Source organism: Pezoporus wallicus, unplaced genomic scaffold (assembly GCF_028554395.1).
Source record: "Pezoporus wallicus isolate ANWC-B61680 ecotype Strahan unplaced genomic scaffold, APGP_CSIRO_Pwel_v1 scaffold_2617, whole genome shotgun sequence".
Lineage (NCBI taxonomy): Eukaryota > Metazoa > Chordata > Aves > Psittaciformes > Psittacidae > Pezoporus > Pezoporus wallicus.
Window position 1 is genome coordinate 302,125 of NW_026637592.1, and position 20,860 is coordinate 322,984.

Below are 20,860 nucleotides of genomic sequence, written 5' to 3' on the forward strand. Positions count from 1 at the left end.
CTGCCAAAATACAAAGGTATGGAGTACTTGCCAAAGCTTTAAAAAAAACCCATAGCTCTCTGATCCATCTGCTCAGAACTTGCCAGACACGTTCTTCATGCAAACTTGCAAATAAAAAGAACATATTGCACACATAACCCAACCCGTTTTATATCTGGATGGGCTACAGCTGCAGCAGGATTCTCTTACAGTGTTGGCTGCTACTCGCTTAAAGGTAAAAGAAGGTGAAGTGCAATGGGGGATAAAGAGATGAGCAGCTAAAGCAGGTCAGAAAGGGAGGGGAAGTCAAGGATGTCATGGAATTGCTGTGACTGACTCATTGCATTGCCCTGTGGTAAGGGCTCTGGGGACAGAACAGATCCTGAGAAGGGATTTCCCCTCCATTTGTTCCCCCAGCAGGGCCTTCCTCCTGCCACTGAAGATACATGTGCAGTGTAAGTTGGGGATACAGCCCTGAGGCCGTTCAGCCTGATTTATGCTTAAGCAAGCAGGAAGACTCTGCACTGTATAAGCAGTAAACAAGAACGGAGAGTCTGGGGTCCTTCTCCTGGAAGATTCAGAAATATTGAGTGCAATTTCCTGCTGTTTAGGAGATTTTAAGATAGCTCCAAAGAAAGATTTTATATAAAATGAAGCAAAACAAAACAAAAAATCCTGTAAACTTATCTAGCATTTAGCTTTTACTTGCCAGAGGCACATTGTGTTTTATTAAAACATCAACAAAGAGGAGCCAAAGTCAACAAAAACAGAGTGGGTTCTCCTGTCTTCCAGCCAAATCCCCCAGATCCTGCAGGATACTCCTGTGTTCATCTTCCCTCCTCTTCCTCAGTTCTGTCCCTGACAGCCATATCTCATACTCACATGCATTTACTGCAACACTTTGGAATGAAATTTTCTCTGTTACCTGAATATTTGGACTTCTTTTCTTACAGGCTGTCTTCTTCCCCAGGTGACCCCTCTGTATTCCCTTTCTCTTGCCTGCATTGCTCTCCGTAAGTCATGATTCAACTTGTGGCTTTTTTCCCCACCAGTCTGACTTTCAGCACATGGGGAATGCCTGCTCCTGTACCTTTAAGATTTCATTCTTGAAGAGCATCCAGCCTACCTGGACCCCTCTGTCCATCAGTACTGTTTCCCAAGGGACTCTCTCAACCACCCTCCTAATAAACAGGCCAAAGTCATCCCTCCAGAAGGGCAAGGTAGCAGTATTGCTGACCTTCTTCCTGACCTCATTTCAGTCATTCCTGATCGCTTTGCCCAAGACGGCCTCCAACCATCACGTCACCGACCTGTCCTTCTCTGTTTGCGAACACCAAATCCAGCCACGCATCTCCCCTAGTTGGCTCACTCACCAGCTGGGTTAGGGAGTTATCTTCCACACCCTCCAAGAACCTCCTGGACTGTTTCCTCTCTGTGGTGTTGTACTTCCAGCAGACATCTGGTAGGTTGAAGCCCTCCATGAGAACAAGGGCAAGCGATTGTGAAACTTCTCCCAGTTGTCTGAGGAATGCTTCATCTGTAGCTTCATCCTGGTTGGGTGGTCTATAACAGACTCCTACCAGGATATCTGCTTGGTTGGCCTTTCCCCTGATCTTCACCCACAAAACATTCAACCTTCTCACAACATGAAATTCCAGGCAGTTGATGCAACCCCACCACCTATTTTTCCTTGCCTATCCCTTCTGAAGAGCCTGTAAGCCATCCATTGAAGCACTCCAATCATGAGAATCATCCCACCATGTTTCTCTGATGATGATCATGTCATGATTTCCCTGCTGCACAATGGCTTCCAGCTCCTCCTCTTTGTTGCCCATGCTGTGGGCATTGGTACAGACACATTTAAGCTGGCCTGTGGATCTGGCCTCCAACAGTGACATGCCATCTCCTGGCTCATTTTCCCAATGCATAAAGTATACACACTGCAAATAGCAATAAATCTATCAGCTCAGTGCCCCAGATTTCTATGCACAGCAGCACTGAGTTGGGAGTATGCACTGGCTCATGCCACTAGCTAACAGGGATATTGTATAGTTCTTTAAGTCATCTTCAATAACTGCTCTGTTCCTGGCAAGTGGTAGTTGCATCTGAGATAAGCTCTCAAATCGCAGTGAATATGACACAGCGATAAATACTTCCCCTTGTGCACGCTCACAGATTATTTGCCAAAGTACTGCACACATGGTTTCCAGCATACTGACTTTTTCTGGTAGGGAATACAGTATTTCAGCCCCCAAAAAAGGGTTCTAGAACAAGGACAAAGCAGCAATTTGATTAAATACACTGCAAATTGACTTCCTGTGGTCCTATCTGCTGCTGAGGAGGCCAGGGAAGGAGAAGGAAGTTGGTAGAATAGAAAGTTATCAGGCCCACACTTTATACTGAGTTTGGCACTTCAAAGAGCACTGTACCGTACATCTGTCATTTAACATAACCTTGTAACCTTTCAGATCCCAAGAGTCTGGCTTCAGGACAGCAATACATGAATTGTGAGATCCAAATATACTCCTTTAGATGTGGGTCAGAGTGATGGCAGTCGATTAAAATCAAATGCCCCAGGTGATATCTGTAATACAGACTTCCTGCGCCAGCTTGCAGCCACAAATCCTGCTTCCTGCTATTTTTTTCCGTGGCATTAGAGACAGCACTTTTTTGGCAAGGAAAGAGAGCAAGGCCCCTCTGTTCCGGATTATATGGAGATCAGTCTAGAGTAGCTCTGCTGCAGTCAGTGTAAATTGCCTCAGATTTGCACCGCGGAGATTTGGCCCACATCTATAGTAGCTCGCCCTAAATGTATTCCCTAACTGAAAAACAAGACAAAACACTGTCTGAATTGAAAGTATTTGAACAACCGACTGTGGTTTAAATTTAAATCTGACTCATAATGGGGTAATATGTTCCACAGCATCTTCCTGCTCATACCTCCAAGTAGTGAGAGAGGCCCTTAAAGAAACGGGGGTTACCACTGTCTGCAAAGCAGACTGTTCTTCCTAGACCCTGAGCAAGCTCCATAGGAGCCCACAGCATGGATCAGGCCCCTTCTCAACATAGCAAGACCAAAGGTCTGCTCCTGCTTGCTCCAAATTCTTCACTGCAATCCAATGTGCCCCAACCTGGCACCTACTGCTTGCTCCAAAACTGCACTCTACTACGTTCTGTGACACATGCCCCTGACCCACAGCCTCTCAGGGACCCACACCCACAGCAGCCTCTGACAACGATCAAAACCAGCACCTCTGTTGCATGACGTTTTATGATGTGTTAACAAAACACGGCACCGCTTCTGTAAGCGGTAATGATTACTTGTTATTGCTTGACCGTCTACATAGCAAAACTACCTTAAAAAAGATACCACAATGCTCTCTGAACGATGGCTTTTTGCCCTGTGAAGGTTTCCACTCATCCAGCTTTGTGGTGGCGCCTATTTATTTTTTTGAATGTTTATTCATAAAAGACAAGCTTTTCTTTTTTTTTAAGGGTGCAGGGACTTTATTCATAAATACAGAAGCACCTTAATAAAAGAAACATGTGACGAAGGCTTCAAAGCAGGCAAGAAAACTGATGAACAAAGACATTCCCATAACAACTGAGCTTTACCTGATCAAACTCCAATAAAGCCTGCATTTGGCATAAATCTTTAAAAACATAGCAAAGGCCACCAGAGGATGCTAAAACTTGTTTATTTAATATTATCCTCCTCCCTTCCCCAAAAATAGTTTATCCTTTTAATATTTTCTGAAGTCCTGGTGCACCGAGTGAACCTGGCGCAGTAGAAAGATGGGAGGAGAAACGTGGGAGAGCGCTCTCAGCATTGCTTCCTTCCTTTCTTCCCTCCAGCTTCCCACTCTCCAATGTGCTGATGATCAGCAGCACCACCAGCAGATAACCCTCACTTTCAGGCAGAAGAAACAACAAGAAAGATAGTGCCTTTAGAGGATTTAATTCTTTGTGGCTTCACTTATCCACAGCCAAGAAGAGACAGAGGTTTTTATATGAGCCTTATAGAAAAAACTTAATTTCGACCTCTATGAGATTTATTATTTTCCCTCCTAAAACTACTTAGTATGTGCACTGTGCTTCCCATCTGTGCAGGAACACACAGGATTGCTTAAATACCAAGAGAAGTATTCTGGGTGAAAACAGACATTAAAGCAACTATTTCTGCTCTCAGATATTACCACTTGTTCACTGGTGACAGACTCATCCAGGGCACCTTCATGAGAATTAATCTCCAGGACCCACTGTCTGGAGAAACCTGGGGGGCAGGAAGACCTGGCAAACAGATCCAACAGTCACTCATTCCCAGCATGAATATGATGGGGTGCTCCCTGCTCCAATCCTGCCTCTGATGTAGGAATAAGGCCCTGCTGCACTTAGGGACGGGTGTGAGGGGCCATGGCCCTGGCTTGCCATTCCAAGCAGCCCCAGACTGCTTTCCCGGAGTCAGTGCAAACAAGGGCTGCAGGAAAACACAAAGTCCTTTTCTGATGTGGTTTGGAAAAGGGAGCCAAGTATAGCCTGAGGAAAGCTCAGCTGAAAAGGTGCAGTCTTGTTCTTTTTTTTACTTTAAGGGGTAGATCTGCAAGGTCAGAGGACCACACAAAGAAAGAATCAGGAGAAGAAACAAAATATTTATGTTCTGCTTGCTTATTTTTTCCATTTACCCTGCACATCTGTCTCTGGCTGTTCCTAAAATAGCCCTTCAGAATAATACCATCCCTTCTGCACCAACGGTATACATACCACTACTGAACTGCCATGGGACTAAATCTGAGAGCTCTTGGGGAGCAGTCAGGAGACGTGCATGTGTTCAGGGATGGTTGCTTTTCTACAAACCACAAAAAGAAGGCTTCTGCCCCTCTCTTCCTGCTTGACTAAGAAAGATGAGGGGACAGGGGAACAAGCATTCCCTGAAACTACAGGTATCAGAGGAATTTCCAAAACCCTCATCAAAAGGATCTCCTCAACAAAGCAAAACACCAGGCAACCCGAAACTTGAAAAACTCCTTAATAATTAATTAAGCGTTGCTTATACAGGACAAAACCCCACATTGTTCCTTCTGGGCACAACAGCCCTGGCAAACCCTGCATGTATCTCACAAGACAGGATGTAGTGCTTACGCATGGAGGAGTGGTTGTTGCACATGCCAACTCCACTAGTAAACTCCTCTGCAAGACACACTCACCATGCATGGCTCTTCATGCTGGAAGCAAAGATATCTAGAGTGAGTCTTCAACCCTTACAGAATGTATTTGCCTCTCCCACTTCCACTGAAAAGAACATCTTCCTCATTCTCCCCTTTTACCAGCAACGTTTGTATCTTCTTCCACTGCTAGACACCCCTATCTGCACTATAAACACGTAATTACACAGCCCGGAAGCTTGTCTAGCGTCACTGTGACACTAACACCTGCTACCCATCTTTCCTCACCTTCAGCTCCTTAGATTTTCTTCTTTCGAATCTCCAAAATTCATTACTAAGTTTTAGGATGCTTTCTATAGCACTGTTCTACATCATAAAATATCTCAAGTTGGAAGGGAATAATAAGGACTGTGGGTCCTTCCTCTTCAATTTCTCCCTGCTTTTGCTTTTCCTGTTAAACACTGCATGTGTTGTGATGGAGATTAGCTGCAGCAGTATTTAGGAACTCAGTATTTAGAGATCAGATGCTCCAGCAGTAGAGCTGCTGGCAATAAACCCGTGCACTTCAGACTGGCCATCACAGAGCTATTCTGCCTCTGTACAAGGTTTTGGAGAAAGCTGCATACAAGATTGCAAGAAACAAGTATTCCCCAAAGCAGGGAGGAAAATAACCACCAGAAGAAGGCTTACAGGAGCTTGTAAGAAGTAAAGTAGAGAGAGGAACTAACAGGCAGCTTTTATCATTTTAATAGGTGCTCTGCAAGGGAAATGCTTCAGAGACAACTTGCCTCTCTACAGCAAAGTAACATGTCCAAAGTATGCCTGGCACAAACACACACTGAGTGCTCGCTGCCTTTGGCTTGCCTGTTGCTTGGCGGAGAAAAGAGCTAATCCTACAAAAACCTGCACTCATTACTCACCTCACACTTCACTCGGCATACCCCACCCAGCCTAAAAAAGAAACTGCCTTACTCAGAGCTATATATTTATCCAAAGACCTGAGTACCTGCCCTGGATGCAGGTGTCAGTCACTTCCATGGGCATAGGCTTGCTGGAGGCAGGCTCTCCCAAATAAACTCCAGCTGTTTCCCATCACAATGTGAAATCCCAGCCAAGCAAAGTCCCCTTCTTCTCCACCTCTGCTGAACCCTTTGTGTCCCATGTTCCTCAAACACGGAACGGAGATGAATCGACCTCAGGCAACCACAGCTGTACTCCTGGCTAACAGGTCTCAAAAGCAGAACAACAGAAAGCCCGGAGATGCCATCAACTCCTTTTAGGATGTCTGAACAATAAGGTCAAGCCAGAACATATAATCATTTCAGCAGGCTTGTGTGGCAGTGTCACAGGACTCCGTTATATATAGATGACACCAGTGACTCTCATTAAAGACTCTTAGCTTTCTCTTTTAACAAATGACACGTTATTTATGCAACTTTTCTACCAGCCTGGTCTTGGGCAGGAAGGCATCCAGGTTGCAGTCATGAAACCAAGCACCCAGTAACCACTTGTGGACCTGAACAACGTTCAACTGGGAATCACACTTCTCCTACATATAAACAATGTCTAACCAGTCCTTTCCTGCTGTCATCCTCTAAGGCTGGCTTACACGGACACTTCAGCAAGAATATGAAACCAAATTCCCCCTCTGCACCAAGTCTGGCTTGTGCCTGACCAGACCAGGCAGGAAAAGGTGAACATTGAAAGTGAGGGAGAAGACAAACTCAAAGTTGCACCCACTGGATCTGAACCTGATTCTACAGTCAAATCCAGGACAGTGCTCAGGCATAGCTAATGAGGGCAGCAAGAAAAGAGCCATAGAGGGGTTCAGTACACTTTTACAAGGTGGTATTCTATCTGGCACGGGTTTCTGGAACAGTCTGGGGTGTTGAACAAGTCCCGGGTTGCTGGAACAACTGAGAGTTTTACTCCATATAAAACTGCTGGGAGCTGAGCTGTGTTTCTCAGCAAAGTGAACTATGCTTTAGATGAAATATGCTCTAGATAGTAACTGCACAAATACACAGGCTCTCTGTGAGTGACTTTAATGGATTTAAAGTCTTTAAAGACTAAATGACATTAATGTTATCAACAGGAGTGAGAAAGTCACGGGGTCATTTTCTTCCTCATGCCTCAATCCTTGCATTGTCCACTCACTTTCCTCAACCCCTGGGTTATCATACAGAAGCCAGGTCTGAAACTCCTAAGCTTTGAAACTCAATTATTAACAGTGCCATTTATACAAGGAATGGTTAACAGGCTTCTCCTGAACACAAGCCAGAGAACGGAATTTGACTTCCATTTAAACTACAGTACAGGCCAGGTGCTGGGAGACAGAGATCCAGGGAATTATTTATTTGATGCCTTGTTCTGTCCTTTATCATTACATGATGAAACTATGGAGTCCTGAGGCATAACTGCAAGGAGTTTGTACATTTCAGCTTCATACGATTTTGAATAAAGTCCTTTCTAGGAAAAGCAAGGGAAATTGAAACCGGCCTTCAAGTGTTCAAGGCCACGGTGGCAGGGGCTTTGAGCAACCTGGTCTAGTGGAAGGCATCCCTGTCCATGGCAGGGGGTTGGAACTGCATGATCTTAAGGTCCTTTCCAACCCAAACCATTCTGTGATTCTATGAAATAATAGGCTACTTTGAAAAGATGGGATTCAGCTGCTTCTCCCAATGGCTTGTTCCTCCAGCTAGATGGGTACAAGGTGGGTTTGCTACAGAAAGACAGGGAGCTCATGTGTGTGAGGTGCCAACCTACCTGGTACAGCTCTATCCGCTGCTCTGAGACCCGTGCCTTTGAGTTCTGCAGGCGGAAGACCCTGAACTCGGCCTTCACCAAGTTGGAGGCATTCTTCTCCATCGCCGAGACGTCAAATCTGACTATTCGGAAGTAAAGGCTGTAATAGCTCGGTGGGATGGCATCTGCAAGAAAGCAGTATGATTTTAGTTTTTTATTTTATGGTAAAATACACTGTTCCTTCAAACTGAAATACAAGACAGCCTCAGTAAGGGAAATATCTGTAGCACGATTCAATTTCCAATGGACAATTTAATACTATTAACAATTTAACATAAAAAAAAACAACCCCACATGTGTTTGATTATAGGAATACCATATTAAAAGAGATTAACAACTATTTCCAACTCCATATTCAGGTCATGTGTTTAAAACTCCTGTCTTTCAACATAGTGCTGGAAAATCCCAGATGCTTATGAATTGGGAAAAATCACAGGAGTTGGCATACGGCAAATGCCTTCAGACTTGCACAGACTTCACAGGGATTTTCAAAGACAACAAGTAACAGCAACTCATCTGATCTGTGTGTTCTTTGAAAACCATTTCCCCCCAGAATATGGAGCATAAATTTGCCAGCTTCAGATTTTTTTCATATTTAGCTATTAAAGGATTTTACTGGAACAAAATATGCATTCTGATTAAGGTGACAAAGGCAGGAAAAGAATAAATAAAGGGAGGGAAGAGGCAAGCAGACACTAGACATTATGGCTTTAAACTGAAAGAGGGTACATTTAGATTTGATATTAGGAAGAAGTTCTTTACTGTGAGGGTGGTGAGGCCCTGGCACAGGGTGCCCAGAGAAGCTGCGGCTGCCCCATCCCTGGCAGTGGTCAAGGCCAGGTTGGACAGGGCTTGGAGCAACCTGCTCTAGTGGAAAGTGTCCCTGCCTGTAGCAGGAGCTTGGGACTGTATGAGCTTTAAGGTCCTTTTCAACCCAAACCATTCTGTGATTCCACTATTATAAACTCGATTACATGGATTTTCACCACTTGGAAGCAGTAAAAGCCATAAACATAAACCCCCTCACCATTTATCAGGAGGAAAGCAGAAAAAAGCAGTTAGAAAAATGGACCCAAATATCCCATAACAGTGCTGAACATATCAGTTTCAAAACTGTCTTCTTCCTCCTTTCCAGCTGTAAAACCCTGACTGAGGCTAAGCAGCAAAGCCCTTCTGCACAACATAGGTTACCTAAAGGGTTCAGGAATCTGAGGCCATTCCACGTCATGCTGGCCAGCAACACGAAAAGAAACCTCTTCTCTTACAGTGTGAAAACTGAAGTGGGTAACAGAAAAGAGGAAAACTGTATTTGGGGAGTGGGGAGGGGAATTTTCTCTGAGGAAGTGAAGCTCACAGGCCTCCCTGGGGCCACGCCAGCAGCAGGACTCCAGATCATAATTACAAAACATGAAGGCTTCCCACATTACGGCAAGATTTGTCATGCAGTAGCAGGAGATGACAGCCTCATGTTAGGGAGGTGAGCAGTTCTGAGACCATGAAAGTCCCATGTGAGTCACCTGCTCTGCTGCCTCCCTTGGCTACCCAGGCCATTAATCCAGACAGCTATCAACTGAATAAAATGCATTCTTCTGGAAGATAACCTAATTCTTAATAGATATAATACCCACACGTTATCAATTCTATGTAAAGAAATGGGGGAAGCTGGGTACAGTTCATTTACCTTTATTTCCAAATAGGAACAATTAAAGTAATAAATCCTTAATAATATTTAACCATCTCAATAAATTATTAATAACTTAAAGAACTTCTTCCAAGTATTTAATGTTTCTAGACTGGCTGCTATTACCAGAACTTCTGAGCAACACAGGGCTCCCAGCTATTCAAGGCTACACCAGTCACAGTTACACATTCAATAAAGGATTTGTTGGAGCTGTTTGAATAATTCTAAGTTTAAATTGACTACAGAATAAATACCAAGTATGAGGCAGTCACACAAGAAATAAAGCAAAGTTTCTGCCTTCACAAACTTCACAGACATGCTGCCTCTACATAACTGAGCCAAACTCTATCTCTTAAATAATCAGAGGTAAAAACTCCTGAAAATAATCCTAGCGATGAGAAAATCTTTGACAATAAAGAAGTAATCTTGGCCTTGACTGAACATGTATTAGAAGTGACAGATTACAAGCTCTCAAAATACTTAACGAAGTCCTCTCTTCCAAAAGCAGACCCTCAGGATGGTCAAATGGGTAAGAGATACAAATATGAACAGGAAGTGCAGGGCTCCTTAAGATCCCATTTAATTAAAGAAGCAAAAAAAGTTCTCAAATTTTCATATCTGCAGTGCTTGAGAATAAACCCCAAAGCATCATGATCAGTATTCTCACCCACCAAGCTTATTGGCAGAAAACTGCTACAGTCTTACAATAAAAAGAAAAATGGATGCAAATTACCCCCACACCAAACTGTTCCTCTCTCCCATGAGCAACACATTAGTGCTGGTCTCTCTAAAAATACCAAATGAAGGTCTTCTGAGAAAAGCTTAACTTTATGCAAGGATGATCTTAATTTCAATACACTTTGCTAATTCTTATAAAAGCTACTTGCTTCATTTAAGAGGAATAATCTCTTCAACTTATTTTTATGCCATAGGAAACTCTAAGACTCCTACCTGCTCTTCAGCCAAACCTAATTCTACTAGGAATACAATTTGGCATAGTAACAGTTATATATAGGATTGATGCTTCCAGGATGAGTTCTAGATTGTCCTTCCCTGTCATTTATTTGAGGCATCAACCTATCATTTCATTCCCTGTGGACAAGTCAAACTAGCAGCCAGCTGCTTGCCCTGGCTCACACAAACCCTGTCCATCTTGACTTTATTTCAGATTGAAAAGTCATGTCTAACTGTCAGTTTGATTTCTATTCAGCTTCTTACTTATTTCTAGAACTTTCTTGCGCTGTATTTGTAGTCTTTTCAGTTTCTATATTTTAGATGATATATATTACAAACCTGTGAATAGGTATCAAAACAGATTCTCCTGAACTGTTCTCTCTTTCATGTATCAATAATATAGACAGAGAAGGAATACTCTAGTAGTGTGCATGATTTAGTTTCAGTATGTGCATTTGTATATGCAATGATCAAATATTTACCTTCCACTGGAAGGCAGGTATGGGATATCCACCATGAATAAGAATGAGTTCTTGTCTTATAGAAGCTTCATCTCTCTCTTGAAAATAACTTTGAAACCCACACAGAAATCTGGTTTCTTTATTTGATCATTCATGACAGTATCCATGAGGAGTCAATTCAGGAAAAAACATTATTTATGGACAGCTTAAAAACCTAAGGGTTTTTTACTAATCAGAACCCTTCCTTTGAAAAAGAACGGCTGACTGAAGAATTGGGGGTTATGTGAAAATTAATCAACATTAAGACCGAGAATTGATACTTGTAACTCTCCTTAAGTGAATGGGAAGAACCCTATGGAGTCTACAAGCATTTAGATTAGCCTTTAAGCGATCTCAGATGCTGCCATTTATCTCTCTTTTGTGACTCCACCTTAACCTGACAGTTCGATCAATTCAGACTCAGTTGGAGACCTCTGGACTCCCCTCTGGTTTTGGCCCAGTGACTCCAGTGGATGCCAGGATGATGCCAAGTCAGTCTGCAAACACAGTTACCCTGCTGCAGATTAGGCTCCTAAATATTCCTTGAACTATTATCATTAATGAGTGGAATTAAGTCAATATGTTCCCTGTAGCTAGAAAAACAGAGATTCCTTTTGTTTTGGAGAGAGGGAATAGTAAACGCAATGAAAGACTCCGCTTTTATCATCTTTAAATTATTCATTGATTCAACCCTCGGAAAACTGAAGACTTCCAGCTGTAATAATCATAATCACAATCATCACAGTACAGTTGAGACAAGAGTTATAAAACACAGTTGGAGGGTGAAGGCATCATCCCTCCCCCTCCCTTTAGCCTGCTGAATACCAAGCATCACAAGTTTGGGGTTTTATTCTTTTTGGTTTGGGGTTTTCTTTGTTGTTGGAGTTTCTTTGGGTGTTTTGGTGTTTTTTGGGGGGGAGTGGTGGTGTTGGGGTCTTTTTCCCTTCAATGACCTGAAACTTCATCAGCTGCTTCACACAGGACAGTCCACATTAACAGGTTAACGCATATTCTGGCATATAAGCGTTTAAGTGCATAAGGACACTGTGGTTTCTGTGTTTCCTACTTACTTTGTTCAGCATCTTCTAAGTTTCCGTGCCAGCAACTAGGACAGAAAGCACTCCTGCTCTGGCAGACCAGAAAACCACTGATGGGAGAGGTGCAGGAGACCTATCCCCAAATACTGGAGGGTCTGCAGTACTGCTCCAGGTTGGAGCATTGTCAGCAGGACAGACTGAACACATCCTCTGATTGACTGCCCAAAACAGCACACAGACCCCCAGGCAATGCGGCTACGAGGAGAGCAAGATGCAGTCAACCAAAAGTGGGAATGGAAGGAGTTTGTTTCCTGCTGGAGCTATTCCCCAAATCAGGAATCTCCTGCGCAAAAGGAATGACGCCTCTGCCTTCCACAGTTGTGTTTGCTGAACTAAGCCCTGCACCCTGCATTTCCCTTGCAAGTACTGCGTGTACTGACATTTCAGGAGAAACAAAACACTCTGACACAGCTCTGCTGAGAGTTGGGCTTTCATTCTGGCAAGGAAAAGGACCTCAATTCAATTGTATCCAAAGGAGGCTTCCCCCACCACCCCCACCCCCCCCCCCCCCCTTAAATTTTCATTTCTGCTATTGAAACAACAACAACAACAAAATCAATTACATGCACAGCCCAAGTCAGGAAATGTAAACAACTTCTCTTTTCTTGTTGGAAGAGGCCAGACAGGCCGACTTCACACATACACCCACACAGGAAAGGCTGAGAGCTTCAATCTAATCCTTCCATCAAGGGCTTGTAATAAATGCTCCAAAGATTTATTTTTATTCTCTTTTTTGTTTATTAAACTTTGGAGGGTTTCTTTTCGTTTTTTTCTTTTCTTCCTGGTGCTTTGCCCATTCTTTATTAGAGCAGCTACAAAACATGGAGTGCCCTTTTCTTCTTGCCCTCTCTTTTTTACCCTCCTCATCCTTCTAACTGCAGTACATGAATGACCATGTAGTAGGCTTTGAAGCAGCACATGCAAATATTTACAAGAGTAACTTGGTTGCTATTAAATGCAGTTGTTATGCTTTCCATGCTCTGGCAAGCTTCCCTAACCCCTCTAACTATTAGGACTATTTAGGCTGTTTAGATTTCAGCTGATAGCAAATCCTACAATTCTTCTTGTAACAAGCAGTATAACGTGACAGTGTTTCCCTCCCTGTGTGAATTTTACTCTCTGCTCAACAGAGAGCTGCCTTTAAGGACAAGGTAAGGGAAGCAGTACGAGCAAGACTGCTGGAAGGATGGACAGCTTGTCAGCTGTAACAGCACATCATTCCAGCAGGACTGAATCCTTCCTGTCAGGCACACTCGGGTCACAAATTCTCCCTTTTCCAGGGAAAGTCTCTCCAAGAAATTAGAAACTTCTTTAAAGCATCTGGGCTCCCAAAGCCCACAGATAATTACTTTGCTCACCCTTCCTGACCCTGACGTGGCTGCAGAATCCTGCTGCAAACTGCCTCTCTGCAATGAAATGGGATAGGCAAATACAGTGGACCAAATTACAGAGGCCTACAGCTTATATTTGTGAACTGGGATTGGTCCTCAGAGGTAAATCAGTTGTACATCAACTTTCCATTAGCTCTGAAACTCTATCCTGCTGTGGCATTATGAGCACATCCATTAAACACTTGTGCCGCTCTCTGCTCAGCTTCCAGCCTCTTGCTGCAAGGCTTCAAAGTCAGGCAGTACAGAAGCAATGTAAGAGCCTCGCTCCAAATATATTCCAGTTCTTACCTACAAAGCTGCCATGAGCTATTACTTTCATTTGTCATCAACTATTTGCTATTAAGGAGGGACACTGCATTGAATGTCAGAAAGGCCCAGTGGCTCTGGAGCAGCTCTTCTTGCAGAACAAGGCGTGCATGCACCTACAGCACAATTTAAGACATGATACCTGTTACTACACATGGCTTTGGTGGAAAACCCAAGCCAGAAACTGGCAGCTAGGAATCGTCCACTGAATAATCCCTGGATACATAATGCATCCATGCAAAAGGTGGTCACAACTGTGTGAACCATGTGCAGGTGGTTCACAATTCCACATTCCCTGGTAACTTCAATCTTGGCATTTACTGCACGTGGATATGCTGACACTTAACAAGAGGAACAGGCATACATAAAGGAAGACAGAGCTTTCTTAATCAGAAAAATGGACAGAAAGAGAACAGGTTGGGGTCCCAGTTGCTGCAATGACCCTTCTGGGAATCAGAACAACTGAAGACTGAAATGAGAAGCCGCTTCCCTCTTTTGCCATAGACACCGACCTCTGGACCTGTTAGTATGCAGTCACTTCCCCTCCAGTCACATGGGTAAACCTCAGTACAACTTCACTAAGACAGTGGAATTTAGAGTCATGAGGTGATTTCCCTTGGAGAAAACCCAAAGAAATAAAGCCTCACTACTACAGGGACTCCTACTACAGCCCTTTAAGCATGACTTTCTTTTACCAATTACACTAACAGTAGCCAGTCCTGAAGGTGTGTGTGTGGTGTCCCTGCCCTTGCAGGGGGTTGGTACTAGATGATCTTAAGGTCCTTTCCAACCCAAACCATTCTATGGTTCTGTGACTGTGATTTCAGTTAACATATCTTCTGCTGCTGAACCACTTGCTATTGCTCTTTTAAAACATGCTAAGCTCTATGACAACATATGAAAAGTAAACAAGCAGCCCAGGACGTTCTCCAGACTGAAGAGACAGGTACAGTGAAGCAAAGATGGAATTTTCTGAAGATATTTTTATGAAATAATGTGTTTCTTACTTAAAATCTGACAAGGGCTTTCTGCTTCTGCTGCGACTCCCTCATTGCTTCTCAAAGCCTGAATCAAAAGATGACTAGCCAAAGCTATGACCTCCAGCACAGTGATCTGGCAGTCTGGTTGCCAGTTATCTAAGTAATTCCTTCAAGGTACTCCTGTTGCTCTGGAGTTTGATGGACTTTGATGTTATTACACATTCGTTTTTGTAATCTTGGTTTCTGTAATGGTGAAAAACATTCTGCAGTTGTCTTTGGGTCAAAATGTGACTGGCATGATAAGGGACACCGAGACTGTGATTAGCCACTGGAGAATCATAGAGATAAACTGAAGTTTAAGTTAGGTTCTCATGAAGACAGGTAGTAAAATAAAACTCAAGTCACTGGTGCTGTCATAGCAAAACTGCTGCATAGGATTCTCTATACAAAAAAAAAAATGGTTGTAGGCTCAGTCTGAAATACATTGTTTAGCCTGAAAAAATCCCTACCACCCACACCAGCTAGAAAGAAGGAAGGCAAAATATTTTGAATGATCACCTATGGCTTCTTTTCTCCTTCCTCTCCTATGGGTGCTGTGTATGTTTGTTCACCTCCTACGAGGTGCAACATCAATGACCAAAAAGTCTATGGGAGCTATGACAGATTCCCCAGAATGAATCCTTCCTGACAAAGGTTAGCAACTATTCCATCACCCAAAAGGCAGAGGGAAGTCAAATTTAATACCAAAGAGAAAAACTGCAGGAACATCCTGTTTTATCTCTGCAGATGACCAAGAGCCTCAGGCAAAGTTAACAGGATCATTCTCCTGGGAATGACAGAGAAGCATCGCTGCCTCAAACACTGCTGCTGCAAGAGAGAGGTAACATGGGTGCAGGCTCCCACAGAATGACTCAGCTTCCCCTCCAAGAATGCTCATGTGCAGCAAGCAGAAAGTGATTAACCTCTCTTGTGCTTTAAACCAGGCTTTAAAGACTAGACTGGATTCCAAGTGTTTAGCACCCAGTATTTTGAGGCATTTTTGTTGATGCTTTTTTTTTTTTTTAATTTTCCCAAACGTCCCAGAATGAAGCTTCCAATTGGATGTATGTGGACTGATTTTCAAAGGGCCTGGTTTTGTGAGCTTTCAAAAATCAGTTTTGGGCTTTGGGACTGCAATGGAGCTGGATCTCTTTGCCAGCCGTGGCTGCTGACACTTAGGAGAAAGCCTTCACCTGAAATCTTGCCTCCTCCTTAGCTTGCCTTGCCCAAAACCACAAAGCAAAATCTGTCAGTCTGTGTGAGCTGAAGGGTAGCCATGTACATCTGCCACTCCTCTGGACAGCCTGTTCCAGTGTTTTACCACCTTCATTGTAAAGTTTTTCCTCACATCCAGCCTGAATATCCCTTCTTTTAGTTTAAAACCATCACCCCTTGCCTTATCGAAACAGGCCCTGCTAAAAAGCCTTTTGCCATCCTACAGGCCCCCTATCGGCACTGGGAGCTGCTCTAAGGTCTCCCCGGAGTCTCCTCTTCTCCAGGCTGAACAACCCCAACTCTCCCAGTTTCTTCAGCCTTCATCTAACTGGTCCATACAGTTAGATGTATGGACTGGTCCCCTGGTCTGTGCTGGGTATCAGTAGGATCAGCTCCTGGGTTTTCCTTGACTGGACCATTAAAAAACAAATACCCCACAAAAGTGATGTGCTGTGAGAGCAGAGGCAGCAAGAACAGACCAGCCTGTGATCAAAACCCAGCACTCATGGAATAACCCTCTTCACGGGGAGGCTGTAAACCCTGCAGTGCCATGCTAGTCTAACCTTCCCTCTCTACCCCTCCCGCCCCTGTTCCTCACTACTGCTCATCTGCAAAGAAGATACTTAAGAACTACTTCAGAAAAGTCCTTCCAAACAAGCTACACAAGTTATTTTGGAGAAAATCAGTTGCCTATGCAGGCTGACCTGAACAAAAAAAAAAACACTTGTGAAACATACAGAAAAACACCTGAAGGTACAGCCTACAGACTGCATGTGTGAGTTTACATCCTCAAATGCAGGCTAAGATAACCCTGCACAGAGATTGCAAAAACCTGTGTTATTAATATTTTACAGTCGCAGCACAGTCCTGAGGCAATTACAAGCCACAGTCCTGGTCTCTCACAAACTTCTGTCTTGAGAGCACTTTCTGTTGAACAAGACCAAATTCTTCTAAGAAAGCACACTCTACTTCTGCAACAATAAAAGCAAGTATTGTCCAGAAGACTATTGCTGCTATAAACAAAACTGAGTATTAGAAGAGTCAGACTGAGTACTGAACCTACAGTCAACTGGCTGGATTCAAACCTCTGAACCTGGAGCAGGATCAAAAATCAGTTGAAATCACTGAAACCTCTGTCCTGTTGCTTTCAGGAAAACAAACCCAAAACTCCAACCCAGGCAGACTTGGTATGACCACTGCCAAATGCTCCCAGTTCTTAAAAAGGAGAGTGGGGTCCCTCACAGGGGATGGCCCCTCTGGGGACAAAGCAGCACATGTAGCATAGCCCCATGCCTGACCTTTCTCCCCCAGCAAGGAACCATTTGCCTATTTGCAGATACTTTCTGACCCTGCCTTTAACATTGCTTTAATATGAATCTCCAGAAGAAGAATTCCTTTACGTGAACTCACCAGGCCCTCCTCTCTGCTTGCCTTTAAAGCTTTCCAGGCCGTTGGCTTGTTTTCTCTCATCCATGCTGAAACGCAGAGGTTGGGTAACACGAACACCACTAAATGCATCACATGAGAGCTATTTTCAGGTCTAAGTTTTGAGCTATTGAGCAATGCTTAACTGGGGTAACCTAATTACTCGGGAGTATTCTGGAGAGCAGCAACGCTGAATTTTCCTTTCTGGACCATCTTTAAGCACACACAAATCTTTTAGCATTTTAGAAAGTCTGAAAGACCTGACCTCAACTCTCCTCTCCTCAGAGTCCCTGTTTACACATCACCCATCAAGCCAAGGAGCCAAGGGGGAATGTAAACACAACCCATACTGCCATCTTTGTTTCTCAACAAAGAAATGTTAATCTTGTGTGAGGTTTAAACATACAGGGTAAAGAAACAGAACAACAGCTTGCTCTCTCAAATATAATCCCCCTATAATCTCACTGCTGCTTATGCAACACTACAGCTTTAATAGTGAGAAAGAAAACACCGTCAATGCATCCCGTGCTCCGAGGTCGAATAACATTATAGCAAGTTTGTGTCTGCATTCCCAAGAGGAGCTGACAGATCCTCTTCTCCTCAGGAGATGCACGGCACGCTAACAGGAAAGCTACTGCATCCATCAACAGGCATTAGAACAAGTTAGAGTTACCAAAGCCTCTCCGAAACCCGACTGAAGTCACTGACAAAACATTCCCATTGCTTTCAAACGGGCCAGGAATTTACCCCGGCACTTGTAAGCACAAAAAGGATCTTCAGCACAAGAAAACTGTCTCCAGCCTCTCTGCCTCCTGTTCTCTGTGACTTCAGTCTGCCAACAAAAGGTCCTTCAGCTTTCAGCAGTTACTTTGTGAACATTCAGGGAGGAACTCCTTTCAAATCCCCATCAGGATCCTCTGAATGAAATCCCAGGTTATCATGTATCACCACTGAAATCAAATATGTAAATAGATGTGTGTTGTGTTTGGAAGCTTCTCAGGTATGTACTTTGCTATTCTGCTTACATTGGAATGCAAGAAAAATACTCCTAGTGTCTTTCATCTCTCTCCATGAAGGGCTGCTCCTCTTTCAGCTAGGAATCATAAGCAAGAATTGCAAGTACAATTGCCTATCTTCTAGTAAAGGGGGGGGGGGGGCAAAAGTTAAAAATGACCACAAACCTTTCTCAACGGCAAAGACCTGACTTGCTGGCACTGCTCAGCTGAGTTTTTAAAGTGAACAGACTTAAACTCAGTGACTTAAAATAGATCAACCTTCCACCATTCACAAGTCTGACAGTCTTCCTTGTAACAAGGACCTTTTTTCCTTTTTCATTGGAAGCAGTTGCTCCATCCCTGGCAGTGCTCAGTGCCAGGCTGGATGGGGCTTGGAGCACCCTGGTCTAGTGGAAGGTGTCCCTGCCCATGGCAGGGGTTTGGAACTGGATGAGCTTTAAGGCCCCTTTCAACTCAAACCAGCCGGGGATTCTATCTATGACTTCCCAACCTTCTTCTAGTTAAATGCTAGAAGTGGCATCTTCACAAGCAATCTGTTAACGGGAAGCCTCTCCACTGGTGGGCTGAGGAATCATATGTGATCACAAGCCCAGCTGTATCACTTGTATATCATGCTGCTTTACACAGAGACACAGGGCTGCTGACTGCAGTGTCTAAAAATCCCTAAGCAGCCAACATACCCCAAACCCCAAAGTAACCTAAAAATAGTTTCTATCTAAGAAAACATTCTACCTTTTCTTAACTATTCTATGATTCGTCTCAAAGCAGGTTAGGTGTAAGGTTAGGTGTATGTGCATGCCTTTGGGGAAGTCTATGTATATTTATTTATTTCTGTTTTAAAATCTTTCCTCTTCCTGGCTCCTTTCTTTTGAATTTCACTTGCACTGACAGCTTCTTTTAAGGTAAGCCTTGGTTACCCATATGTCTATGTCCGTAAAGTTTGGCCATTCACTAAACATCAGTTCAGTACAGCATCCACTTCGACAGCAAACACGTTCATCACAGGCTCTGACTTGTGCCTTTAGTGCTGGATGACTTGAGCTGTGTTTTAAACCTGTGAATATGCATCTGCATTTTCATCTTCTGTGCGGAAGGGCTTCCAGTCACAAGTATTATGAAAGCCAAGCGGATGGCTGGAAATCCCTTGTATATGTCCTAAGGATTATATCCCACCACTATGACATAACTCTATGCAAAAATCTACTTTACAAGAACTTTACAGAACAAAGCTGCACTGGAGAGAGAAACACACAACTGGAAAACATTTTGAATTATTTAAAGAACTAAGAAAACTTTCCCCAAATCCAATTTTCTCCAACAGTGTCACAACAACCACAAAGCCGTCATACATGACAAACTCAGTGGTGTTGAAATCAAGGAAATGGCAGGGAAAGGACATTCCCAGGCTATTTCACAACTCAGTTTAAGCTGTTCATTCTGCTGTGTTTATGTGTGTCTCTACCTTCACACAGAATAATCCAAGTTTCATTTCTCTTGTTCTCAAGTCAGATGTTTTGTTTCCCCCTCTTACTCATGTGCAGGGTGGTTTAACCAACTGGAAGTGAATGTATGTGAGGTAAGTGGTAAAATCATTCTGAATATGTAATAGAGTAACTAGGCAAGAAGCCTACCACTCTGTTTCAGAGAAAGAGCATAGGCATTGGCTGCACTTTAAACACAGCCCTACCAAAGTTATCCTTTTAGCTTTCCTGCACAGTCATGTGCTTAAACACCTTCCTGCCCAAAGCCCTGAGCGGAGAGAATGGGATGAATCCAGCCCTCATGAAGGCCTTCAGCTTGAGAAGAACTCACAGAACCAAATCCTTCATGCACCTCACATCTGCACAGCGATTAAATTCCAGTCTAGACAGAGCCATCCAGTATTCTCCTAAAATTTGCTTTGTAAAATTGGGAATACAGTTTTAACTGGTAGAAGTTGGATAACAGATCCCTTGCACAGGAATCAAATTAAGCAGTGTGTCCCACAAAACCCGTAGGGCAGCAGTTTATGCCCCATCATGGATGAGAGTATACTATAAACCATGTCCTAAGTTGCTTTCCCTGTTAACACAGACCTAGAAGGGATAGCATCCTACTGCCATAGGTCTGGAACACAAAGTGCTGCACATACAGTGATGAACCTTTGAACTGCTGTCTCCTAACAAACAGTGAACTATGCTTCTCCTCCCTCCATCTGCATACTTAGCCCCATGACCAAAGCTTTTAAGCACACATCTATTATTCATCACAGTTGGTGGTAGCTCTTTTACTTTTGCTGCCTCACCTCACTTGGAGCTCTCCCACCATTTC

The 20,860-nt window shown here is 43.5% G+C and overlaps 1 protein-coding gene across 2 annotated transcripts in view; it reads right to left on the reverse strand.

Moving 5' to 3' along the window:
• The window catches only part of TGFB2 (transforming growth factor beta 2), a 61,330-nt gene that overhangs the window by 13,446 nt on the left and 27,024 nt on the right, over positions 1–20,860 (reverse strand). For both annotated transcript variants that reach the window (XM_057406427.1, XM_057406428.1), the window contains one exon: positions 7,908–8,071. In XM_057406427.1, coding sequence (XP_057262410.1) covers positions 7,908–8,071 — 164 coding nt within the window. The remainder of the gene's footprint in view (positions 1–7,907; positions 8,072–20,860) is intronic.